Source organism: Eptatretus burgeri, chromosome 3, assembly GCF_056783735.1.
Source record: "Eptatretus burgeri isolate ZD-2024b chromosome 3, Ebu_testis_v1, whole genome shotgun sequence".
NCBI classification, from domain to species: domain Eukaryota; kingdom Metazoa; phylum Chordata; class Myxini; order Myxiniformes; family Myxinidae; genus Eptatretus; species Eptatretus burgeri.
In genome coordinates, this window is record NC_140963.1 from 129571481 (window position 1) to 129598832 (window position 27352).

General features: G+C 46.8%; 1 protein-coding gene across 2 annotated transcripts in view; it reads right to left on the reverse strand.

Moving 5' to 3' along the window:
• Window positions 1-27352, reverse strand: part of LOC147030962 (macrophage mannose receptor 1-like) — a 164131-nt gene that overhangs the window by 118228 nt on the left and 18551 nt on the right. The window contains exons 1-4 of one of the 2 annotated variants that reach the window (XM_085875565.1): window positions 15125-15294; window positions 11195-11356; window positions 4948-5058; window positions 3299-3439 (exon numbers count right to left, since the gene is read on the reverse strand). In XM_085875565.1, coding sequence (XP_085731691.1) covers window positions 3299-3439; window positions 4948-5058; window positions 11195-11356; window positions 15125-15191 — 481 coding nt within the window. In that variant the 5' untranslated portion in view covers window positions 15192-15294. Of the gene's footprint in view, window positions 1-3298; window positions 3440-4947; window positions 5059-11194; window positions 11357-15124; window positions 15295-27352 lie in introns of those variants that run through there. The other variant, XM_085875566.1, reaches the window with a different exon arrangement.

Below are 27352 nucleotides of genomic sequence, written 5' to 3' on the forward strand. Positions count from 1 at the left end.
TGATTTTGACAAATTTCCCTGACAATATCTGCTGCTCTTCCTCTGCTCCAATCGGTTCTTCTGACCACGTCCTTGTCAAAGTGGACATCTCTCTGGCTGTTATCAGAGAACCACCTCACCGCCGTCGAGTCTGGCATTTCACTCAAGCCGACTGGCAGGGTCTCCGAGCAGCCATCAAACTTACAGACTGGTCTCCTATCACTACTTTCTCAAACATCAACTCATCCTGGGAATTCTTTCAAAGAAACTTGCTCTCCCTCATGCACAGATTTATCCCCTCTCGTCTTCAGTTGTCCTACCCTTCCGCCCGCCCTTGGTTCACTGAAGGTTGTGGTGAGGCAGTTGTCCTGAAACAAATTGCCTTTGCATCATGGAAAGCAAACCCAACTGAGGGAAATCTCGGTTACTTCCACAAAGCTCGGAACAAGTGTGTATCTACCCTCAGGAGAGCCAGAAAACAACATCTTTCGAAGCTCAAGTCCGAACTTTCAAACCTCTCTCCCTCCTCAAAATCCTGGTGGTATATAATCAAATCTGTTTCTGGTGTATGTTCCCCCTCCATCCCCTCCCTTACCTCAAATGGCCGCACTGCTGATACCGCATGTGAAAAGGCTGAATGCCTAAACTTGGTGTTTGCAGCTAAATCTTGTGTCCAAATCCCATCGCTTTCTCCACCCACTTTACCCAGTTGCACCCAACTGTCCCTGGACTCTTTGTCCTTTTCTCCTGACAAGGTGGAGAGCTTGCTGTCAAACCTCGACTCAGATTCTGCAACCGGTCCAGACGGCATCAGCCCATGTGTCATAAAAACCTGCTCTGCTGCTCTTGCTCACCCTCTCTCTGTTCTATTCACCCTCTCATTTGCCCAAGGTCATCTGGCATCTGCTTGGAAATCTGCTAACATCACTGCCCTGCATAAAAAAGGTGCAAAAACAGATCCCTGTAACTACAGACCAATCAGCCTTCTGCAATTCATGAGCTCGGTTATGGAATCCATCATCGCTTCAGACATGAAATCCTTCCTCTTCTCCAATGGCTTGATTTCCAATCATCAATTTGGTTTCAGACCAGGTCACTCTACCCTGGATATGCTGCTTCTGCTCTCCCATCAATGGATGGAGGTCCTCAATGCCAGACAGGAAATCAGAGCCACATCCCTCGACATATCGCATGCTTTTGACAGTCTGGCACCCTGCCCTGCTCACCAAACTCTCTTCCCATGGTATCCAAGGCCATTTCCACTCATGGCTCGCAGACTTCCTCTCCTGTCGCAGTCAACATGTGGCCCTAAATGGAGTTCTTTCATCCCCTCTTCCTGTCCAGGCTGGAGTTCTTCAAGGTAGCATTCTGGGCCCTGTGCTTTTTCTGGTTTTCACCAATGATCTCCGACTCTCTGAAAAATCCTCTTTATCTCTTTGCTGATGACTCCACCCTCTGCCGTACCATCTGTCATCCTGCAGACCCTCAAGCAGCAGCTTCTTTGCTCACTGCAGATCTGGATAAAATCACAAACTGGTCCAACACGTGGAACATGTCTTTCAATCTGGACAAATCTCACACTCGCACTATGTCTCTCTGAAAGGACCATTTAGAAACCCCCCCCCCCCATCAACTTTCTCAACAATCCTCTGGAAGAAGTCATTTCTTTCAAGCTTCTGGGTCTTACTATCTGCCATGACCATTCATGGGAAAGCCACATTTCAAACCTCGCCTCCAAAGCCAGTCGCCGACTGGGAATCCTCCGTCATGCAAAGTCATTCCTCGGTCGACCTGAGTTCCTGACCACTTGTAAATCTTTCATCTGCAACCTGATGCAGTACTGCTCTCCCCTTTGGGCTGGTGCCCCTGCCTTTCACCTTTCTCGGCTTCAGGCTGCGGATACAAAGGCATTTCAGATCATTGGCATCTCCCGCAATGAGGCTGAGTCTTTGGGCCTCTCACTCAATCACCGCAGGTTGGTCGGTGGTCTTTCTGTCTTCTAACGTCTCCTCTCCAGCCTCACCCCCCCCATGCTCTCTCTGCTATTTGTCCCCACCACATTTCCGCAGGGCGCTCAAGGTCCGCCAACAACCCCCTTCTGGTAAAACTACCAAAATCACGAATCACTGCTCACCTTCACTCTTTCATTCCTCTTTTTTCCCGCCTTTGGAATAACCTCCCTCACTCTGTTCAATCCCATTCTTCCCTCCAGGCCTTCAAAACAGCTGTTCACCACCACCTCTCATCGTCCCCCATCCAAATCCTCGATCTTTTCTACCCCCGATAATCCACCCAGACCCACCTCCTTCAATTCCCTGCTTTCCTTCCTGAAAGTCCCTGCAATGTCCATCTTGTAATGTCCCCATGTTTCTCGCCCCATCCCTCTCCCTTCCACAGAACTCCTAATGTCTCTGTTCCCCACTCTTTTGTCCTTCCCACTCCCGCCCCTCTTGTCTCATGCCCCCCTTGTTGTGAATTCTGTGTTCGCTCTCATATGAGCCTCGACAAGGTATCCAAAAAAAACCTGTTCCATGGTCGGGTTGTCGGCGACGAAACAGTCTTCCCCACCAGGTTTCTTGGTGAGGAGGGTGTTTGGATATGCACACCCAACAGGATTAAAAACAAAACCTGTCAAAGGGCGGAGGAGCTCCTTGTGAGCCAACGGTCAACCATATCTAATGCCCAACCCTGTCTGTGGATGTCCTCCTGCAGTTGGGTTACTTCTTTTTCAGAGGTTGATGGCAGAATTTGCACTCTGGCCACCGTAAAACCCTTCATTCCGAAAAAACATTCTCGAAGCATAAAAGGACACAAATTCTCTGTGTAAATGTGTATCGTGTAGCGCCACCTCCAGGTGGGGGAGGGTATTACAAGTCTCCACCATTTACAGTCTAGTATTCCTGTCCCCACGCTTACCAGTGCAGTGAGGCGTTTTGAGTTAGAAGCAGTAGGTATGTTTTTTGCTTCATGCGCGTTAAACCGGGTTAATTTTTTGTGCCTATACAGATCAGTCACTTGCCTATACACAACCCAAATCAAGGTATGCGCCAGAAGAATGTGTTGCGTGCTTGGAACAAGATCTCCCGAAGGACGGGTGCTCTGCTAATAAAGAAATAACGCATCAAAATGTAAGTCTGGGGTCCAAAAAGATCTCTGTTGGTAGGATGATGGTTAAAAAAAAAAAAAAAATTAAAAAAAAAAAAACAACAATATGCTGGCTGGCTGTTGTTTTGACATGACAAATGCGAAGTATACTCAAAGAACAATTTAAATATCCATAAAGGTGAAAATGTATGTTATTATCACCACCAAAGCTCACCAGTTGTGATTTTTGGAGTGGTGCTTTCCAATTTCTTGCAAACATATCCTCGTGGTTCGCTGCAGTTTCTGAGCTGCCACTGGCCAAATTCTTTGAAGTTGATAAGTCCACACATTGCATTGACGTCCACACTGGGCTGTCCTGATGAAAGAAATGGACACGCTCATGCACAGGAATACTTTTGGAGATGAATTTACCATTAAATCACAAGAAGCAATATATTCATACGTTTTGATGTGTGTCTCAACTGAAACAAGAATCCCAAGCATTGAAAGACATGGATATTAAGCTGCAAACTTTTGTGAGCGAGACAGTCAGTCAGTCAGTCCATAAATACTTCAGTTGTTATTGCTTGAACCAAACACACAATTTTGATTAAACTTGACCACAACCTTCATCACCTATGATGTACCAAAGTTTGTTCACGACATTTAAAAAAAAAAAAACACATCAGGGTCTAAATGGGGTTTGAGAAACTGTTGCTCCTGATCCAGGTGAGCTTCAGTGCATGCGGTCCTCTTTTTACATCCACCACTGAAGGTGAAGGAGGTTATGTTTTCACCCCTTTTCTGTCTGTTTGTCTGTTTGTGTACAGAATATCTCAAAAAGTTCTGCATGGATTTGGACGAACTTTGATGTGCAGGTTGGGTGTGTGGCAAGGAAGAATTGATTCAATTTTGGCGAAGATCCGAATCCGGATCTGATAATTTTAAAGTGATTCTTCACCATTGAGAGGTAGTGCTAAACCGATATCTCAAAAAGTTGTGGATGGATTCGGACTAATCTTGGTGGGCATGCTGGGTGTGTGGCAAGGACGAATTGATTCGATTTTGGTGAAGATCTGGACACGAGAATTATTTAATTTTTTTAAGTGATTCTTCACCATTGAGCGATCGGACCAAAAACGAGATAGTACTGTACAGCATGATATTTCAAAAATGTATTGGGCCTGATATGTTCTCACGGATCAGGCATTACGCGGTGGAGTTCTGCGCTCCACCGAGTGTCCTTCTCGTTGCAATGATGCATTGGATCAAGAAAAATACACTTTCTTCCCATTCTGTCTGAGCCACATCTCCATTTTAAAATATGTATTTGCATCATACACACACACAACACACACCAATTGTTTTGGGGGCATTTATGAACTCCATGATGAAAACATAAATTTGGCAAAACTTCTTGGCCCTCCCAATGGACACCCAACAGGATTAAAAACAAAACCTGTCAAAGGGCGGAGGAGCTCCTTGTGAGCGAGGCAGAAGGGAACAGATCAAAACTAGAGAGAAATCTCACGGCCCCTAGTCAGTCTATAAGACTCCGTCGGGTGCCTCCCCAACCAGATATACGCCATACATACCTGTCCTTTCCTTTACACCCATTACTCTTCTCAACTCTCCAACATTCCTTCCTTCCCATTCCCTTAACTCCCCTGCCTTATCTTCCTTTTCTCAACGTAAAAAAAAAAATTCTCCATTTAGCCCCTCAAACTTGGGAATACCTAATAAATATAATTATGGCCTCTATCAGTAATGTAATAAATGTAATGCAATTCATGTTAAGTTCAATAACTCAAATGTCACCTTCATTCTTATCTTAAAAGTCCCCAAAAGCATTAAAGGATCACAATTGATAGGCGAAGTACGCACCAGGTTCCCAGCTGACGAATGGCATGGCACATCCATCGCTCCATTGCCACCGTCTATCAAAGGTTGCCATCAGACCCATCCATAACTGTTTGTCCTGGCCATTGGCAAGAACTGTGACAAAAGTCAAACATCTCATGTAGGGATTAATATTGTCTAATGGTCAATCAGGGTAATGCAAATATACAACAACATCAAGAGGGTTATCCCAACTGAAAAGGTTAGCATAGAAATAACAAACATTACATCGCACTCTTCTCGTGTCTGCATAATTCATGAGGTTCTAGGAAACAAATCATTTCACTTCATTTAAAAATCATATCGACAACTTATCAAAATTTTAAACTGAATGGTACTTTGTGGTTTCAAAGTTAGTGAAGATGGTCGAAGCCCAATACCCTTGAGAGGGAACTGGAGTGCTCACAAATAGTGGAGTCATCGATAGAAGTCGTCGAGGACGAAGTCATGTTTTGCCCAGACGTAAAGTTCACAAATCATTTACCTATCATCATGACAAAAAGCTCATCAGACTCTGGGCCTCGTGTAAAGAATATTTAACAATACTAGTACGTACCCGTAAAAAAATATATAATAATAACAATAATAATAAATAAATATTCAAACCATGAGCAACAAACAACAACCACACAGGCCGTTTCTTCGCTCTCGTGTGCCCGGACGTGCGTGACCCGGAAGTTCGCATATTATTCGCAATTTAGTTTTAATACCCCATTATTCACTTAGTACCAAAGTATTTTACCTTTTCGCAATGTCGTGGCAAGGAAAAACAAAAAAAGAAGAGAAGAGAGAAAAAAATTACTTCCTGGTTCGGAGCATACCAGCACTCTGATGTTACCGAAATTTATGCACCGTCTAATATGAAAACTATCATAACTTGGGGCATTGTGTTTATCTATAAATACGCATAAGAAATTGAGAACTTATGAGAATACACGAAGTCATCACTATCTGGAAGTCCGTGTGTTGTAACTTGTAATCGCGAACGCGGCTGAGGTTCCCTTCCCCATCGGCCACGCCCACACAACAACGTGTCTTGTCATTGGTTTGGTAAATAAATGGCCATAACTTGGGAAGCACTTGTCCGATTAATATCAAACCTTGAAAACGCACATCCTCAGCTCCCCAGCAATATACCTGGCAAGTTTCAATTAAATCGGAGCAGTGGTTGTCAAGAAACGGCGGTCACACACACACACACACACACACACACACACACACACACACACACACACACACACACACACACACACACACACACACACACACACACACACCCACACACACTGCTGGAATTATAGATAGATGACAAATGAAATATTCTCTTTCCGATTCAACATCTTGATCAGACAAAGCTTTAGTGCAGCTCTTGCATGTGCAATGAACTGTCAAAAAGCGATGCAAAAAAAATAGAATCAGTTCAAAGAAGAAGATAGTAAAAGGATGCTTGAACATGACAGACAGCAAGAGGGTGGAGCGAGAGAGCGAGTGAGAAAGAGAGAGAAAGCGAGAGAAAGAGCGAAAGAGAGAAAGAAAGAGAGAAAGAAAGAAAGAGAGATAGAGAAAGAAAGAAACAAAGAAAGAGAGAGAGAGAGAGAGCTGACCTAATCCAAGTTGACAAAGTCCTTAACAATATGGATGACTGAAACAAACAACTTTATTCAGAACCGCACAAAAGGAGAGTTTCTTCTCCAAAACTTATCGAAACATGCAAGTGACTGCAGTGTTTCAACCAACGGATAATGGAGACATGGAACAGTCTTCCAGAAGATGCTGTCTCTTCCGGCTCTGTGACCTCATTCAAAACAAAACCGAATGATCACTGGAAGAAGAAAACAAACCAAATTTGCACCCAGATATGCATGTTAACATCGAAGGATAATGATCCAGAAACAACACAGCACTGAACGACAGTGGTACTCGGTAGAGCACATACCTCTGCCAGGCTGAACAGTTCACGTTTTGTATCCCACGAACGGGCTGGATCTGCATCGGGAACTGACCCAAAATCGAATCGCCTCGTTCTTGTCACCAAGCCAACTCATCCACCAAGTATTGTAGTAATTCGTCCACAACTTTCTGAAATGTCGTTTTCGGCCCGACTCTCAATGGTGAAGAATTACTTCCAAAATTTAGTATCCATATCTGGATCTGAATCTTCACCGAAGTCAAATCTATACGTCCTCATGACACACCTAAACCTGTGCACCAAGTTTAGTCCGAATCCGTCCATGACTTTTTCAGATATCTTGCTCACAGACAGTCAGCCGAACAGGGGTGAGTACACATCCTCCGTCCACCTTCGGTGGTGGAGGTCATGAAGTGATACGAGTCATCCATAACGAGGCAGAAGGGAACAGATTTGGGACTTCCGGTTCCGGTTTTGGAGCGGCGAGAGGTCTCCTTCGGGGCTCCCTGCTGACGTTCTCAAAGTTAAGTTTCCGGTTGTTATTTGTCCCGTTTTAACTGTTTAATTTTCTCACCTACATGTTACTGTGTGTTCCTAGTTCGGTTTTGTTTCAAAAATCGTGCTATTTTGTGAGTATTTTTGTCGACGTTCTTACCTGGTGTTTGAGGCCTAGGCCTAGGCTTGAGGCCCACTGGTTCCACTCGGTGTTCGATCGTTTTTTTGTTTGTTTTTTCTCCCCATTACCTTCAATTTCTATCCTCCCCATTACCTTCAATTTGCATCCTCCCCACTTTCCAAACATTCCCCATTCTCCCAACTAATCTCTTTCTTATCTCAAAAAAATAAAAATAAAAAAATACCCAACAACAACAACAACAACACGCTCACCTTCTCCCGATTCTGCTTCTTCTTCTTCCTCTTAACTTCCTCCTCGTCTTCTTCCTCGATTTTTTTTTTTTTTTTTACACTTCCATGACCTAATCTGTTGAACTCTCTCATACATTAATATTAACAACAAAAACGATCTTATAATGCTTCATCTTCCTCTCTCACACATGTGGTACTCTTTACTGTTTCACAATGCACTACTCTTCTGCTATTTTAACAGACTGCTCTCATTTCGACCTCTCCTTCATTCCTGGCCTAAAAAATCCAACTATTACAGCGCTTCTTCTCTCCATGCTCTGAATTCGCCTTCATTGCATCCATCAAGAATTGTGTTAAATCGCATCTCTGACCTAAAACTTTTAAAAACCAGTTTGCCATGGATGCTCGCTTTCCATCGACCATTCTTTTTTTCCAACTTCAGTGCGAACTCACCCCCCTCACCCCTCACTCTCACTCTCAAAGCAACCATCCCACTCTTCTCCCTCCAAGCCTCCCTCTCACCTCTCTCAAAAATTCCCCCCTCACCTTTCTCCCACCTTTCATCCCCCTCACTCTTCCTTCTCTAAGACTCAATCGGTCAACTTCCCGACCCGGATCTCAACCAATGGTACTCCATCTCTTCTGGATCTGATTTTGACAAATTTCCCTGACAATATCTGCTGCTCTTCCTTCGCTCCAATTGGTTCTTCTGACCACGTCCTTGTCAAAGTGGACATCTCTCTGGCTGTTATCAGAGAACCACCTCACCGCCGTCGAGTCTGGCATTTAACTCAAGCCGACTGGCAGGGTCTCCGAGCAGCCATCAAACTTACAGACTGGTCTCCTATCGCTACTTTCTCAAACATCAACTCATCCTGGGAATTCTTTCAAAGAAACTTGCTCTCCCTCATGCACAGATTTATCCCCTCTCGTGTTCAGTTGTCCTACCCTTCCTCCCTCCCTTGGTTTACTGAAGCTTGTGGCGAGGCAGTTGTCCTGAAACAACTTGCCTTTGCCTCATGGAAAGCAAACCCAACTGAGGGCAATCTCAGTTCTTTCCACAAAGCTCGGAACAAGTGTGTATCTACCCTCAGGAGAGCCAGAAAACAACATCTTTCTCATCTCAAGTCTGAACTCTCAAACCTCTCTCCCTCCTCAAAATCCTGGTGGCGTTTAATCAAATCTGTTTCTGGTGTATGTTCCCCCTCCATCCCCTCCCTTACCTCAAATGGCCGCACTGCTGATTCCACACGTGATAAAGCTGAATGTCTAAACTTGGTGTTTGCAGCTAAATCTTGTGTCCAAATCCCATCACTTTCTCTACCCACTTTACCCAGTCGCACCCAACTGTCCCTGGACTCTGTATCCTTTTCTCCTGACAAGGTGGAGAGCTTGCTTTCAAACCTCGAGTCAGATTCTGCAACCGGTCCAGACGGCATCAGCCCACGTGTCCTCAAAGCCTGCTCTTCTGCTCTTGCTCACCCTCTCTCTGTTCTATTCACCCTCTCATTTGCCCAAGGTCATCTGCCATCTGCTTGGAAATCTGCTAACATCACTGCCCTGCATAAAAGAAAGGTGCAAAAACAGATCCCTGGAACTACAGACCAATCAGCCTTCGCCCAATCATCAGCAAGGTGATGGAATCCATCATCGCCTCAGATATGAAATCCTTCCTCTTCTCCAATGGCTTGATTTCCAATCATCAATTTGGTTTCAGACCAGGTCACTCTACCCTGGATATGCTGCTTCTGCTCTCCCATCAATGGATGGAGGTCCTCAATGCCAGACAGGAAATCCGAGCCGTATCCCTGGACATATCACGTGCTTTTGACACAGTCTGGCACCCTGCCCGACTCACCAAACTCTCTTACCATGGTATTCAAGGCCATCTCCACTCATGGCTCGCAGACTTCCTCTCCTGTCGCAGTCAACGTGTGGCCCTAAATGGAGTTCTTTCATCCCCTCTTCCTGTGCAGGCTGGAGTTCCTCAAGGTAGCGTTCTGGGCCCTGTTCTTTTTCTGGTTTTCATCAATGATCTCTCGGACTCTCTGGAAAATCCTCTATTTCCCTTTGCCGACGACTCCACCCTCTGCCGTACCATCTGTCATCCCTCAGACCGGCAAGCAGCAGCTTCTTCGCTCACTGCAGATCTGGATAAAATCACAAACTGGTCCAACACGTGGAACATGTCTTTCAATCCAGACAAATCTCACACTCTCACTATGTCTCTTCGAAAGGACCGTTTACAAAACCCCCCCACCCATCCACTTTCTCAACAATCCTCTGGAAGAAGTCTTTTCTTTCAAGCTTCTGGGTCTCACTATCTGCCATGATCTTTCCTGGGAAAGTCACATTTCCAACCTCGCCTCAAAAGCCAGTCGCCGACTGGGAATCCTCCGTCGTGCAAAGTCCTTCCTCGGCCCTCTTGAGCTCCTGACCACTTACAAAGCTTTTTTCCGTAGCCTGATGGAGTACTACTCTCCCCTCTGGGCTGGTGCTCCTGCCTCCCACCTTTCTCGACTTCACGCTGTCGAAACCAGGGCATTTAAGATCATCGGCATCTCCCGTAATGAAGCTGAGTCTTTGGGCCTCTCACTCAATCACCGCAGGTTGGTCGGTGGTCTTTCTGTCTTCTACCGACTCCTCTCCAGCCTTGCCCCCCCTGCTCTCTCTGCGATTTGTCCCCACCACATTTCCACAGGGCGCTCAAGGTCCGCCAACAACCCCCTTCTGGTAAAACTACCAAAATCACGAATCACTGCTCATCTTCACTCTTTCATTCCTCTTTTTTCCCGCCTTTGGAATAAACTTCCTCACTCTATTCTTTCCCATTCTTCCCTCCAGGCTTTCAAAACAGCTGTTCACCACCACCTCTTATCTTCCCCCATCCAAATCCTCGATCTTTTCTACCAACGATAATCCACCCAAGCCCACTTCCTTCATTTCTCCTGCTTTCCTTCCTGAAAGTCCCTGTAATGTCCATCTTCTCTTCGCCATGTTCCCCGTCCCATCCCCATCCCTCTCCCTTCCACAGTTCACCTAATGTGTCTGTTCCCCACTGTTTTGTCCCTTCCACTCCCGCCCCTCTTGTCTCATGCCTCCTTGCTGTGAGTTGTGTGTTAGCTCTCATACGAGCCTCGACCAAGGTATACAAAAAAAAAAAAAAAAAAAAAAAAGATCAAAACTCGAGAGAAATCTCACGGCCCCTCACGAGTCTTAAATACTCCGTCGGGTGTCATCCAAGTTACAAGTACCAAGCAGTTGTCAACATTTCCTGTAGTTCAGAATAAACCCTGGAGAGGTCACTATTTCCATTGCAGGGGGTGAAAAAGTCCAGCCTGAGCAGCCATGGGACTCAAACCCACACCAGTCAGAACAATGCAACAAGGCTTGCTACACTCCAACCAAGCCACCGATGATAATGAAAGCAGAGAAAAACAGAATGGATGATTTCACCTGAAAGCAGTCTCTGTTGCGTGCTGTCAGCAATACTTGCCAGGTCTCCTCCCTGTTCCTGGCACACTTGCCGAGCCATGTACCAGTTGAGCTTTGGTCCAGCTGCATTAACCTGGTAGCAAAGCCCAGACAGGGACGTCCATGGTGTGGTGCACCAAGAAGCTGTAAAAATGGTTTCAGTCAGTTTCGATTCCGATTTTGGATTTGTTTCTCTGAGAAATAACATCCATTCTGACAACTTTTTTCAATGATTTCTGAAAGCATTAAGAATGTTATGGTGTAATGCTATGATGTAGTCAATGCAGTGAAAAGGGAAAAGACGAAATAAAAGGACGCAACACTATAGTTACACCAGTAGTCATCGAATACCCAGGCTCTTTATGGGATGTTTTGGCCAGTGCGCCGGCGATAACTCGCCTACTTTTTTTTATATATCCAAGAACACGTGGAATCTTGAACGTCCAGCATTTAATATTATCAGGCAGGACACCCAGCTTAACATCCATCTGAGGGATGATTCTTTGCAATGCAATGTCATGCCTGTGAAGCACCCATCTGAGAGTATACAGGGGCAAATCCAGGAATTGGGTAGGGGGGGGGCGGGGGTTCCAAATAACAGAAAATCCAAGTCATATGAACGTTATGAAAACTTTATTGCAGCTTTCAAATAAATGCACATTCACATATTCTTTGATATGCATGTATTGTGCAAAAAGATATAAGAGTTAATTAATTTAATATTTAAATGCACAACTAAAAATAAAATAGCTTGAATTCAATAAACTTCAAGTTTCAATCTTAAATATCATGACTAGCGAGACCTACCTGAGTGATGGTAGTGCCAATACAGTTTGACATACTAGCAACTATATGACATCCTGGAAGGAGTTCTGGGTGACCAGGGAACCCCTAGGTTTGCCACTGTAAGGGTAAATATGTTTTTGTTGGGAGGGAGGGGGGGTTTCTGGGCAACCAGGAAACGCCCCTGGTATATACAGTAGTTGGGAATCAAAACCAGAATCAACAGCTCAAAGAAAGCCATTGAACTCCAAAGCCGTTTCAAAACATCTAAATCATTTCAGGAATAAAATAACTAGAAATTACAATTTGACGTGGATGCGTCGATGTACATGCCTACCGCCATATTAGATGTCAACCCACGATGAAGTTTGGTCCCACTTAAAGGTCACATGAACAAGTAGAACGACACATGGTGGAGCACATACCTCCACCAACTGGACAGTTTACGCTTTTTTTTATCCCCAAGGGGCTAGATCTGCATCCGGATTATGGCTGTCCTTATTTTATTTTTTTTTTCGGAAATTTGTGAATTTAGGTTGATATTTATGAGAAAAAAAAAATATTAAAAAAAATGAACCCAAAAAAAAAATATTTTAGGGGTTGCGATCGTCCGTCGAAATTTGAAAAACAAGAAATTCATTTAATATTTTTCTGTTTTTTTAAAATCTTATGCCAAAATGACATTAACATGTAATGTATGATGTTTTCTGGTGCATTAGAATCTGAAATACTGCAGAAAAATATTGTTGAACTTTGCAAGATTTTTCCAGTCCGATTTTCAATCAAGATTTTATGTATTTTTCGCGTTTTTCGAACTCCGCAGTTTGCAGACGGAGTCTTTGAACAGACGGGACAAGATCTATTAGTTCACTTGTTCAAAGTTGATTTCTTACAGTCCAGGAATCCTTTTCGGTGATCAGTTACCACTTGTAATAGGTACCACTTTTGCTCCTCATCGTACGTAACAAGACTGTTGTACCTGGTCGCCAGGACTACACCACGCTCTGCACGGTCATTCACAACTCTCAGCTTGCTGACGATAGTACGGCTCTGTCCGAAACTATCTTCAGTTTCCCATTGATCCGGGTCTTTGTGCAGAAAGTCAGAGTTCAAATGCAGGACATCAAAAAAAAACTTCTGCTTCTCGGAGATGCGAAATCTTCCAGTTTTCGGCGCATGATATCTTTCTAGTGAACGACGGCTCCTTTCGGTGCTTCATCATAGTCATCGTCTTGTTCTTTTAGAGTTTGAGATTTTTTTTTTATTTTTGTCTCAATTGATGCTTTTCGGCCAAATAGACATAATCGTATTAGTTCTACCGATAAATACCACAGCTGTCTCAGCAACTTTTTCACCGTTGCCTTAGATATATCACGTTCACTTCGGAATATTTATCCATTTGCTTTAACAATGTCAGCTGTGAATTCAGTATATATATTCTGAAACGACAGAATAGTTATCATTAGTTCACGAAAGGCAATTTCGCTAAATGCCTGAATGACCGGATACCAGACCTGAAATTGACGGCAGTCAGTCAGTCACTGATTGACGGACTCAGTGATTCAATGGAGTAATGAGCAGACAATACAACAGATCTAAACAATAAATATCTCGTACATACAACAAGCCGTGTCAGTACAAGAACAAAAGACATAATTTCATGTTGAAAATGATATTTTTCCCCATTTTTAAGCCACGTTTCGGACATGTGTAACACTTTTTTGGGATAAAAAACACTTTTTTCGTGTTAGTCACGTTCGAACCAACCAGTAAGCACGCAAAAATGTCATGAAAAATATCTCTGACATAAAAATACAAAAATACCAAAAAAACATTAAAATGCACATTTTTTACAATTTTCGACAGCTGGTAGCAACCCCGAGACAAATATTTTTCGGGTTCATTTTTTTTTCTCATAAATATCAACCTAAATTCGGGTTAGCCCCTTGAAATTTCCGAAAAAAATAAAATAAGGACAGAGCTAATCCAGATCTTAACCAAAATATAATCAGCTTGTTCTTGTCAACTTCCTAACTCATCCACCAAGTTTTATCCGAATCCGTCTACAACTTTTTTTTAAATATCACGCTATACATCATTTTTAGCCCCATCTCTCAATGGTAAAGAATCATGTTAAAAACTGGAAGGGCACTCGGTGGAGTCATACTTCTGCCACGCAATGCCTGATCCATGAGAACATATCGGGCCCAATACATTTTTGAAATATCATGCTGTACAGCACTACATCGTTTTTGGCCCTACCAAAGTGATTTTTCAATGGTGAAGAATCACTCAAAAAAATTATCAGATATGGATCCAGTTTCGGATCTCCACTAAAATTGAAGCAATTCTGCCTTGTCACACACCCAACCTGTCCACCAAGTTTCATCCGAATCCGTCCACAGCTTTTTGAGATATCGTGCCATATATTACTTTAGCCCAAACTCTCAATGGTGAAGAATCACTTTAAAAAAAAAAAATTAACAGATCCGGATTCGGATTCAGATCTTCACTTTAATCGAATCAGTTCGTCCTTGTCACACAGCAAACCGGTCAACAAAACTTCATCCAGATCCGTCCACAACTTTTTGAGACATCCTGTACACAAACAAAAAAAACCAGACAAACAAGAAGAAGTCATCGTGCAGAGGACGACACTTGCAAAATCCATAAAACAAATTTGACCACAAAAAAAAATTGGTGGTTGAATTCAATGACCACATATGCAACTCCTCTTCAAATTTCAAGTGAATCAGATGAAAATTGACAATTTTACAAATCTGGTCTATGTTGCGATCTCTCAATGGTGAAAAATCACTTAAAATTTCTCGTCTTCAGATCCAGAATCAAAATCTAATCAATTTGTCATTGTCAAACACCCAACCTGTCCACCAACCTTCGTCTAAATCCATTCCTAAAGTTTTCAGATATCATCCTCAAAGACAGACAAACCGACAGGGGTGAAAACATAACATCCGTCCACATCTGGTGACGGGGGTGATAGATAGAGAGATAGATATAGAGATAGAGATAGAGAGAGATTCGGCTGCAGAATCGTGAAAAAGGTGGAAAAAATACTTTTGAAGAAACGTTATTTGTGCAAGCGAAAGGAAATCCAGTGATACTTACATGATGCTTCCGAAGAATAGTGGAGGGTGGCCATCACAAGCACTAAAACAACCTTTATCCCCTCCATACTTAGACCTTCCTGCAACTTCAATGAGGTTCAGACAAGTTCTGCACTTCAGGACAGAGTGAGTGTTGCTTGGAAGAGCAAATTCATAAATTCACTTTATCCCCCTTGCTTCCTGCACTCACTGCAATGAAGAAGGACATGTGGAAAGTTTTCCTTGGTTTTGCTGGTTTTGAGTTTCCTGTTTATGCTCGAACCAGGAGAACCTTCCCTAAAAGCATAATTACTGCTAAAATCTGCAAGTTATGCATAAAATGAAAAGTTGCTTATCATTGTCTTTTTGTTTCCCTCTGTTTGCTGTAAGGTTTCGCACACACCGATGTGTTTAGATTTTGATGATTTGGTTTTATCCAGATATCACCAAGTCAGATGTCCCTGTCATGAATAAAAATTCAAATGCAAATGTATTTCCAAACTCAATAATTAAAACATATATTCAGCAGTTCATTATATATCCTGGAATTAAGCAAAATTAAGAACTTGCTTATGAGGACATCAAGTCAAAAACATCCCCAATGCATACCCATGATCTTTTCTACCCTCATGAACCCTCCTCAAGCGCACCTCTTTCCGGGTTTCACACCCAGCCCCCAAACCCCCTGCTCCCTAACTGTCCCCGTAATTTTTTTGTTGTTGTTCCATCTTCCCTGGTTTTCCCTTCCACTTCTGTAATTGTGAGTTTACAACTGTAACCAGATTGTTCACCCCTTGGGTTATCCGGCCCTGCTCTCCTTGTACAAGACCAAGGAACTTATTTCTGCAAAGAGATACAGTAGTCGAATATCAGTACAAATCACTGATAAAAAAAACTGCGTTTTTCAGTGTCAGTAGTGTGTGTGTATATATATATATATATATATATATATATATATATATATATATATATATATATATATATATATATATATATATATATATATATATATATATATATATATATATATATATATATATATATATATAGTGTTGTGGTTGACGAAATTCGCAAACCACCATTCAGGTCCCTTAGGTGAGATATCTCTGTAAGTATATGTGTAGTTAGGCCCAAACCCGTTGTTTAGAGGGAATAAATGTCATTCATGCGGGCTGCGACCCTTTTAGATAGCCGTTTTTCTTTTACTATCTTTATTTTGGACCAGCCGCCATTACTTACCACCACCAACCACGTCTCAACAGCCATCACACAACCACCAACCGCAACGCCGCTTCACAACCACAGCCACGACCTTTACCGTCACAACTCGCCCTTGGAACCATCGCATCACCGTCATTCCCACGCCGCTTGTGGGCACCGATACTGGACTCGTGCAGGGCGCGCACCGAGCAGCGGGTGCAGAGGCACAGCCTTTCCGAAGAAAACGGATCAAAAACGACTCACGCCCACTTCTGTTCCGTCCTATCGGCGAGCGTGGGGCGATTTGGCCCCGCCTCCAGGTGCGTTGGAGTAATATCGCTATATGCAAATTCATGGATCAAAAAGCATTCACGCCCACTTTTCCTCGGTCCAATGGGGAGCCAGTTAGAGGTGAAGGGTCGGAGGTAAAGGGTCGAAGGTGAAGGAGCGAGGCCACGGGGCATATAAGGGGCTGCGTTCGTCAGTCAAGTTAGTGAAGAGTTCGGAGGCAGTTAAGAGTTCGGAGGCAGTTAAGAGTTCGGAGTCAGTGAAGAGTTGGGACGAGTCAAGAGAGGAGTCGGAGAAGGCGGTTGGACGAAGCTGTGGAGAGGTGGCGGCGGCGAAGACGGTCGAGGGGGTGCTCGTGTCGGAGTCGGGGAGCTGCGGAGGGAGAGGCCGGCGGCGCGACCGAGGTCGTGGTGGAGACGCTCGTCGCGGGACCCGAGACAGGGAGATATCCTCCTTCCCCCGAGCATCAACAACCCCCTCCTGTTTCCCCCCGCGCTGAGATAGTGCGAGAAGGGGGCCCCGTTCCCACCCCCTACCAGACACTGTCCGCGAGGCCCGCGGAGTCGGGGCGCCACCGCCATCTTGCGGCTCATCATCAGACGGGTAGGCCCGACGCGGTCTCGGCCCCAGGCCCGCCTACCCCCCTCATCCTTGAGGGTGGTCCTTTTCTTTTGCTTTGAGTGTATGTGTTGTCGGCGCCATCTGTGAAGTAAAACTGTATATATATATGTGTTGCCGTGTGCTCGGTAGTCGGTTAGATCTGCATTGTTGCATTTGCTTTTTGTGTATTATTGTGTTTCTTCTTCTTTTACATTTGCTTTTGGTGTAATTGTATATGTGTGCTTTCCGCTCATCGAGAAATAAATGTGCTTTATGTTGAACTGTTTTCCCGTTTCGCTTCGTCTTTTCCTTTATTGAATCTCCATCTTACTTCACGTAAAGGGTTGGTCGTGGGCTAAAACGCCCGATAATTAATCGAACCGTCGAGGCCGACGATAACACCGCTCGGTTATCCCGATAGTACGGAACGGATCGCTTAAAGTGGCCCGTGTCCGAAGTCGACCTGCGGCGAGGTGCGATCGCCCGGTCTACCCTCCGTGTGGGTACTTAGGTGGGTCGAATTTGGCGAGCAACCCTATCCCACGCGGGGGGCCGATTGGCACGATCGTGGTGAGGCCGAAAGGTCCACCCGTGACTAGTTCCCGGCGTTAGTCCGAGAGGGTCACGACGGGATTGTCCGTCCGGTGGGCGACGTGCCGCGATTCGAGTTACGTGGCCGTTCGCACGCCGGCGGGCGCGAATCCGCAACACTGGTGTCAGGTCGTGCGATATAAACCCACCCCCCTCCTCGCGGCACTGGTATCGGAGAACGGGAAAACGGGCTCTCTTGTCTCCAGCTAAATTCACGGGAATCGGTCCAGGGGTGAGAGGAGTGACCCCCGATTCCCTCCAAATTACGAGCGATTCAAATTAACCCTTTACGAGAAATAAGATGGCGTCTCAAGGCGAGCGGGGGCCGGGGGTATTAGGTATGTGTCGTCATGTAGGATCCATGGCCCAGGTCGGTTCTTTTTATAATTATAACCCCACCACTAACTGTGGTCAGTGGGAGCGGCTTGAGCACGAACTTTGCCGGCAAACGGAGTCGCACAATGGCAGCACGGAGCGGGCTGATATTAATGGCACAGCACGAGGCGTGAGCTCCCAGTCACCGGTTCAAGGCACGTGGTCACGGCATGTGCCATGGCAGGCGTGGCAGGATGACTATGCGAGCATTGGCAGGCTTCAGGCACAATTGGGGGATGTCTTGGAAAAGGTGAAGCGTTATGAAGAATATATTGAGGAGGTGCAAAGTGGAGTGGACGAGTCACAACGGCACGCAGACGCGCTTCAGAAAAATTACGTGTACGGGGGGACACAGCGATTGGACGATTTACTGGAACGAATTCGGTGGCAAAAACATGACTTGGCCAATAGAGTCGACAAATTACGTGGGAAAAAGAATTTGGTAGTGTTTTATACCCGCCAGTTGGAATATGCGAAGAGCAAACTGAACAAAAGAATAGAGGAACAGCAGATTGGTATCTCCCAGGAAAGGAAACAATGGGAGGAAGAATGGAAAACCGAGCTTGAAAAGAAACAAAAGGAGCACGACTTGGAAGTAAAACAATTAATGGAAAAATTATTGGAGCAAGCAAGGCGGTTCAAAGAACTGGAGGAGAGAGTGAGGGAAATACAGTTGGAAGAGAAAAAATGTGAACACGATGGGGAGTTGGAACAATTGAAGGAAGAGATAAGAACAGGCAATCAGGAAAGAGAAAGCCTAGAATGGAAGATAAAAAGAGGAGAGAGACAGCTCGAGGAAAGGGCGGAGGAATTGCTGGAAAAGTCAGGACAGTTCGAAGAACTGCAGGGAGAATTGAGGGAGGAAGGAGAAAGGAAAACAAAGCTCGAAAAGGAAAAACGCGAACAAGATGGAGAATTGGAACTACTGAAGCGAGAGGTAAGGGCAAGCCAGTTTAAAAGAGAAATCCTGGAAGGGGAGATTAGAATGGGAAAGGAATGGCAGAAAAAACTAAATTAATACAGTAAAAAAAGGGACGAATTGAGGAGGGAAGCGGTGGAAAGAAGAGATGAAATGAGTGAAGAAGCACGCAAATTGAGAAAGGAATTAGAAACAAAAACTTCTGAGATACTGAAACACGAAAACAAAGAAAGAGGATTACAAGACGAACTGAGGATGTTAAAAGAGGAAAGGAAGAGAACAGAGAATGAAACGTTAAGGAACCACACTGAGCAGATTGAACAAGTAGAAGCCAAAGCAAAGTCGGAGTGTGCGGAGATGAGAAAGGAATTGGAAAAGAAAGCTTCTGAGTTACAGAAACACCAAAACAAAGAGAGGGAATTACAAAACGAGTTGAGGATGGTGAGAGAAGAAAGAACGACAACAGAGAATGAAACGTTAAGGAACCACACTGTACAGATCGAACAGCTGGAAGCGAAGGCCAGATTAAAGAATGAGGAACAAGAAAGAGTACTGAAAGAACAAGGAATAAGACAGGAGAAGGAAGTCAGCCAACTGAAAGAAATAACGAGATTGCAGAATGAGGAACAAGGAAGACAGTGGAATAGGAAATACAAAGAACAAGGAATGAGGCAGGAGAAAGAAATCCGTCAATTGAAGGAAACGATGAGATTGCAGAACGAGGAACAAGAGAGACGGTGGAATAAAAAACTGAAAGAGTATGAATTTGAAACTGAACGACAAAAGGAAAAAAAATAGGTTGGAATATGAGGAGAAGTTGAAGGAGCAAGGAATGAAGCAGGAAGGAGAAATCAGGAGATTGAAGGACACAAGGAGATTGGAGAGGGAAGAACGAGAGGAACAATGGAATAGAAAACAAAAAGAACATGAATCTGAGGTTGACCAATTGAAAGAAAAGCTGAGGCTGGAGTACGAGGAGATAGACAAAGAACAGCGAATGAAACACAAAATGGAGATGAACCAAATGAAGAAAACCATGAAACTGGATAAGGAAAGACAGGAGAGGAAACAAGGAAGAGTAATTAGACAGCAGCGAATGAAACACAAACAGGAGATTAACCAAATGAAGAAAACCATGAAACTGGAGAAGGAAGAACAGGAGAGGAAACGAGGAAGAGTAGTGAGAGAACAGCGAATGAAACACAGGAAGGAAATGAGCCAATTGAAAGAAACAATGAGATTGGAAAACAAAGAGCAGGAGGAACAGTGGGAGAGAAAACAACAACTATATGAGTGTGAAATTGAACAACTAAAACGGAGAGCGAGACTGGAGTCAACGGAGATTGAGGAGCTCCGGAGGGAGAACGAACAGCTAATGGGGCTCAGAGAGAAAAAACGACTCAGATGGGAAGGAAAAAGGAACCAGGAAGAGACAGAAATAAGGAACAAGGAGAGAAAATGTATAGAGACACGGGAGATAAGAGACGAGGTGAAAGGAATTGCGAGGGAGAGAAAAGAACAATTAAGACGGAAAGCAAGGATGAGGTACGCAGAGATCGTGAAAGAGCTAGGAGTGAAAAACAGGGAAGGACGGGAGCGACTTAAGGAGAAAGCAAGGTTGACCGACATAAAGATAAGGGAAAGACGCCAGAAAGAAGCAGAGACCAATAGACAAGAGGAGACGACAGAAAGAATAAAATGTATAGAGACACGGGAGATAGAGGGTGAATTGGACAAGGTTAGTGACGCACACACACACACACAGAGGTAGTGGAGGACCATGAGGGGGAGCTGGCTGACTGGGTGGAGGCCCAGTGCGAGCAGCTGGATGGCCTCCTCCAGGAACGAGGGGAGGGAGTATGCCCCCTTGAGGCGAGTCACGACCAGGTGGGTTCGGTCGTGCTTTGCGAGGTTGAGGGGACGGGTGCTGTGGACAGGTGCACGGAGAGCTTGGGGGGTATAGAGGCCCCGGAGACCCTTGTGGGGACACGAATCCCCAGTGTGGTTGTCCCTGTGTGTGTGGTGCAAGGTGTGAGTGCGTCCCCGTGTGTGGAAGCGACCCCGTGTGTGAGTGGTGTGGTGGTAAGTGTGCAGAAGGGCGTGCTTCCCAGCACGCCGTGTGTGGATGAGGCACCGCGGATGAGTGCCCCCGCGTGTGTGAGTGAGGCACGGTGTATGAGTGAGGCACCGCGGATGAGTGCCCCCGCGTGTGTGAGTGAGGCACGGTGTATGAGTGAGGAACCGCAGATGAGTTCCCCCGCGTGTGTGAGTGAGGCACGGTGTATGAGTGAGGCACCGCGGATGAGTGCCCCCGCGTGTGTGAGTGGTATGGTTTGTGTGAGGGAAATGGCACGAGTGAGTGAAAGGCCGCGAGTGAGTGAAGCCACGTGTGCGAGGGAGATGGCATGCGTGAGTGAACGGCCGAGTGCAAGGGAGACCGTGTGTGTGAGAGAGCCGTATGTAAGGGAGATGTCGGTGGGCATGTGTGAACATGCAGCCGCGTCTCCCGGTGTGAGTTTAATGGTGAGGTGTGTTAGCGTCGTAACACGCGGGAGTGCGTGTGTCGAATGGCGACGACGGCGACATGTGAGGAAAGAAAGCCGAGTAGCGGCTGTAGTTGTTTCGGGGACCGTGCCGGGTTCACCCAGCAGTGAGCACGAGGTCCGTGCTGTGCAACGCACGAGGCCCCCACGTGCTCGCTTGCGAGAGTGAAGCCCCGGTCCGGAAACGCCAGCGGTGGATTTGCCAATCCCGCGGACGGACAAAGTTTAGGCAGGATTATGGATTTGGACCGGACGGGTTCTCCATGCGATTGTGTGTGTTAAGCTCCAACGGGCAAAGCACATGTGTTCACGTGGGGAACCCCTCGAGACGTGGGGCTTGTGTTTTTTTTATGCGCACGGTGACGCCATGGCTGCACGTGGGGTTGGAATCCGGCAGGAGGAGTATCCCTGCCGGATGGTACCGTCCAAGGAGGGACGAGGTACACATGCCGCTGCATGACGTCACGGGCAGGTGCAAAGTGCGCGAGCTGTGAGTTGCCGCGCTGGTGCTGCGCATGTAAAGAAAAAAAAAAAAGCAAGCCTCACTTTCGGGTGCACAGGATTCCCTGGCAAGGGGTGGAAGACCCCCTTACCAGGGCACAGGATGGAAACTAGTTAGGGGGAAGGGTTAGCTTAGCTAGACCGACTTCATGGGGCAGGGGTAAGTCCTCATGGAGTCCGTGGAATGGATTAGTTAGAGGGATTGTAGCGAGATTTAGGTTGGGAAATTGATTAATGGGATTATTTTGGAGACAGAGACAGACTTTGGATGTGTAGCAGGGACGTAGCTTAGCTACGTAGTGTTAAAAGGAACGTGCTATAGTGTAAGGGACGACGTGGGAGCACGAGTTAGTTAGGGGATGCAGATAGAAGGATGGCACAGTTCAGCGGTGATTGTGTTGAAGAGTTGGTGAGTGAAGTGGAAGCATGTGCTTGGTGAGTGAGTGAGGCCAGCGGGTCTGTGTGAGTGGAGCGAATGGGGAATGCATGGTGCGATGAGTGATTGGGGGGAGGAGTGACTCCCGCCCAAGGGACCCCGGGGTCAGTGTAGAGTGAGTTAGGGGGTTAGTTAAATTGAAAAATGGAGGTCGTTTTGTTGTTGGTGTGAATGTAGGCTCGAAACCCATTTGGAGGGGTGCAGGAGCCCTGTTGACGGGCTGGGAGCGTGGTGGCGAAAGGTGAGTATCGCTGAGTGGGTACCCCGGGCACCAGGCTAGTCGGCCGTAGTAGGCCAAGGGCCCATGGGGGCCGGGATAGCGTAGTGGGCACGGGTGCGCCTGCTTGGTGCGGGGGCCCGGGGCGCCATTAGCCGCGTGGGCAGTGTTGTGGGCACGGGTGACCCTCGGAAAGGGGCCTGGGAAGCCAGCCTGCCATGTGTGCGTTTCAGGGGAGGTGCCATGGGGGGCACTCCCCTGTGTTTAGGGAGCTGGTAGGCTCGGAGGCAGTGTAGTGCCCGGGGGTGCCATAGCTGGAGATTCGGCAGAGGGTCGTGCCTGCCAAAGGGAGCCACGTGTCCCAGCCATGAGACCGTGTGAGGGCACGGAGAGAAAATTGGGGGGGGGGGGCGAGGCCCGAAATTGTGAGGACACCAACACAGGCGACGGGAATCTGGGTTGTTAGAACCAATAGTTTAAGCGAGAGGCGCTTGTTGAAAGCCCCGGGGTAGTTTAACAGTTAAATGGATAGGGTAGATTAGGAAGTGTACCCCTCCGCACCATCCATCCCCTCGCTCTCGTTGTGGGCCGCTGGACCCACTTTGGTTATAGATCGCTGAACTCTGGGGAGGCCATCCTGAGGCTTCGTTGGGCCTCGGCACAGGACGCCAGCTCTCCCTTGTTCCCCTCCGGGAAGGGAACGTAGGGGTTGGGAGTAGGCTAGGTGACAGAATAGGTTAGCCGAACAAGGACAGTACAGGGGGTTAGGGGACGATTTATAGTGGGGAAGTAAAAAAATAATAATAATAATAATAATAACAAAATAAGTTGGGGCTAAATTGGGGTTTGACAAATTAAGGGAGTGGGTATGTACAGTGACAGGCAAAGGCGATAGGTGGGAGGGAGACAGGTAGGTAGGTCCGGGCCCGCCTTCCGAGTGGCCAGCACCACCGCACTCCCTCCACCAACCTCCACTGAACGGCAAAGGCTGACCAGCTTCATCTGCTGGCTACGTTGCTGCAAGGCAGAGGCCGGCCAACTTCATCGGCAGCTGTTGTTTTGCTGCAAGGCCTGTGCCGGCTGGATTGTCTGCAGCTGCTGTGCTGCAAGGCCTGTGCCGGCCGGATCGTCTGCAGCTGTTTTTTTGCAAGGCCTGTGCCGGCCAGTTCGTCTGCTGGCTGTGTTTGCCTGCAGCGGCCTTCTTCTGCGGGCTGTGTTTGCCTGCTGCCTTTGCCATGCCATGCCCACTGCCCCTGTTCACCAGCCCCGTTCAATTTTTGCTTTGCCCCCCCCTGTTCATTGCCATGTGCGCCAGGATCAGAAAGCAACAGTTTGCAAGCTGCGAGAACTGCCCTGTTGGCAGCTACAACACGGGCCTGCAGTGGCGGCCCGTGCACCGTGTTTGCGTGCATCCATTCATCCATCCATTTGTTGTGCTCATTGCGTGTGCCACTTGAGCTGGCACGGAGACTGTTTGTGCAGCCCATGCACCGTTGTTTTTCACTGCGTTCAGTTCAAAAGGGAAGGCCTTGGACTGCGTGTGAGCAGCCGGCCACGTTCCCTGTCACCTGCATTGTTTGAGCCAGAGACTGCATGTGGGCAGCCTGGCTCCCTGCTAACTGCTTTCTTTTTGCAGAGTTCAGTGATCCTGGGCCATGGTTTAGTGTAAAATTTGTAAGTTAAGGTTAAGATGTACTGTACATATGAGTGCGCCCCCGGCATGTCTGTCTTAGCACCGGCAATTTTATTTAAGTCGTCCGTGTGAGTGAGTTTGTTTAGGTAGTTACTCAGCCCTCAGGTTATTTATTTTGGGGACACGAATACCATGAATGTCGCACTCAGGGATCCGTAGGTAAAATGTACTAGGGGAAAACTACACATGATGGCACACGAAAATTTGACGACTCGGGACGAGTCTGTAAAAAGGGGAGGGGGTAGTGTTGTGGTTGACGAAATTCGCAAACCACCATTCAGGTCCCTTAGGTGAGATATCTCTGTAAGTATATGTGTAGTTAGGCCCAAACCCGTTGTTTAGAGGGAATAAATGTCATTCATGCGGGCTGCGACCCTTTTAGATAGCCGTTTTTCTTTTACTATCTTTATTTTGGACCAGCCGCCATTACTACCATTACTACCACCACCAACCACGTCTCAACAGCCATCACACAACAACCACCAACCGCAACGCCGCTTCACAACAACAGCCACGACCTTTACCGTCACAACTCGCCCTCGCAACCATCGCATCACCGTCATTCCCACGCCGCTTGTGGGCACCGATACTGGACTCGTGCAGGGCGCGCACCGAGCAGCGGGTGCAGAGGCACAGCCTTTCCGAAGAAAACGGATCAAAAACGACTCACGCCCACTTCTGTTCCGTCCTATCGGCGAGCGTGGGGCGATTTGGCCCCGCCTCCAGGTGCGTTGGAGTAATATCGCTATATGCAAATTCATGGATCAAAAAGCATTCACGCCCACTTTTCCTCGGTCCAATGGGGAGCCAGTTAGAGGTGAAGGGTCGGAGGTAAAGGGTCGACGGTGAAGGAGCGAGGCCACGGGGCATATAAGGGGCTGCGTTCGTCAGTCAAGTTAGTGAAGAGTTCGGAGGCAGTTAAGAGTTCGGAGGCAGTTAAGAGTTCGGAGTCAGTGAAGAGTTGGGACGAGTCAAGAGAGGAGTCGGAGAAGGTGGTTGGACGGAGCTGTGGAGAGGTGGCGGCGGCGAAGGCGGTCGAGGGGGTGCTCGTGTCGGAGTCGGGGAGCTGCGGAGGGAGAGGCCGGCGGCGCGACCAAGGTCGTGGTGGAGACGCTCATCGCGGGACCCGAGACAGGGAGATATCCTCCTTCCCCCGAGCATCAACAACCCCCTCCTGTTTCCCCCCGCGCTGAGATAGTGCGAGAAGGGGGCCCCGTTCCCACCCCCTACCAGACACTGTCCGCGAGGCCCACGGAGTCGGGGCGCCACCGCCATCTTGCGGCTCATCATCAGACGGGTAGGCCCGACGCGGTCTCGGCCCCAGGCCCGCCTACCCCCCTCATCCTTGAGGGTGGTCCTTTTCTTTTGCTTTGAGTGTATGTGTTGTCGGCGCCGTCTGTGAAGTAAAACTGTATGTATAAGTGTTGCCGTGTGCTCGGTAGTCGGTTAGATCTGCATTGTTGCATTTGCTTTTTGTATATTATTATGTTTCTTCTTCTTTTACATTTGCTTTTGGTGTAATTGTATATGTGTGCTTTCCGTTCATCGAGAAATAAATGTGCTTTATGTTGAACTGTTTTCCCGTTTCGCTTCGTCTTTTCCTTCATTGAATCTCCATCTTACTTCACGTAAAGGGTTGGTCGTGGGCTAAAACGCCCGATAATTAATCGAACCGTCGAGGCCGACGATAACACCGCTCGGTTATCCCGATAGTATGGAACGGGTCGCTTAAAGTGGCCCGTGTCCGAAGTCGACCTGCGGCGAGGTGCGATCGCCCGGTCTACCCTCCGTGTGGGTACTTAGGTAGGTCGACTTTGGCGAGCAACCCTATCCCACGCGGGGGGCCGATTGGCACGATCGTGGTGAGGCCGAAAGGTCCACCCGTGACTAGTTCCCGGCGTTAGTCCGAGAGGGTCACGACGGGATTGTCCGTCCGGTGGGCGACGTGCCGCGATTCGAGTTACGTGGCCGTTCGCGAATCCACAACAATATATATATATATATATATATATATATATATATTATATATATATATATATATATATATATATATATATATATATATATATATATATATATATGAGGTCCGTCTAAAAAGTAACGGGACTGAGCCTGCTGTGTGCTCCACAGACACAGCTTGAATGAACGGGTTGTGTCACAGTCTTTCGCAACAGTCCAGCAATATATATGATTGGTGATGGTCGACTGTGCTCATTGTGTGATTTTTTACAGGTCGTGCTTTACACGTTGTCTCGTCTGAGTAGTCGCGCTATGAGTCGTGAGCAGAGAGTCAATCTGAAGTTTCTTGCCAAGCTCGGCAAAACACCTTCCGAATCCTTCGCAATGCTGCAGCAAGTCTACGGGGAAGAAACGATGTCATGTGCAAGTGCATTTGAATGGCACAAAAGGTTCAAAGAGGGATGGGAGGAGGTTGAAGACAATCCATGGTCTGGAAGATCTTCAACGAGCAGAATGGTGGGCAACATCGAGCGTGAGAAGCAGATGGTGCGCGCAGATCGTCGACTCACGGTGCGGATGATTGCCGAGGAACTTTCCATCAACAGGGACACTGCCTGGAGCATCATCACTGAAAATGTCGAAATGTGCAAGGTGTGCGCAAAGATGGTCCCCAAGCTCTTGTCAGAGGACCAGAAACAGGAAAGAGTCACTGTCTGTCAAGACATTATAGAGCGTCTTGAGGACGGTCCAGACCTGCTTGGAAGAGTCATTACTGGCGATGAATCGTGGATATTCGAATACGATCCCGAGACCAAATGGCAGAGTCGTCAGTGGAAAAGTCCAGCATCACCAAGACCAAAGAAAGCAAGGATGTCGAAGTCGAAGGTCAAGTTGATGTTCATCGCGTTTTTTTACATCAAGGGCCACT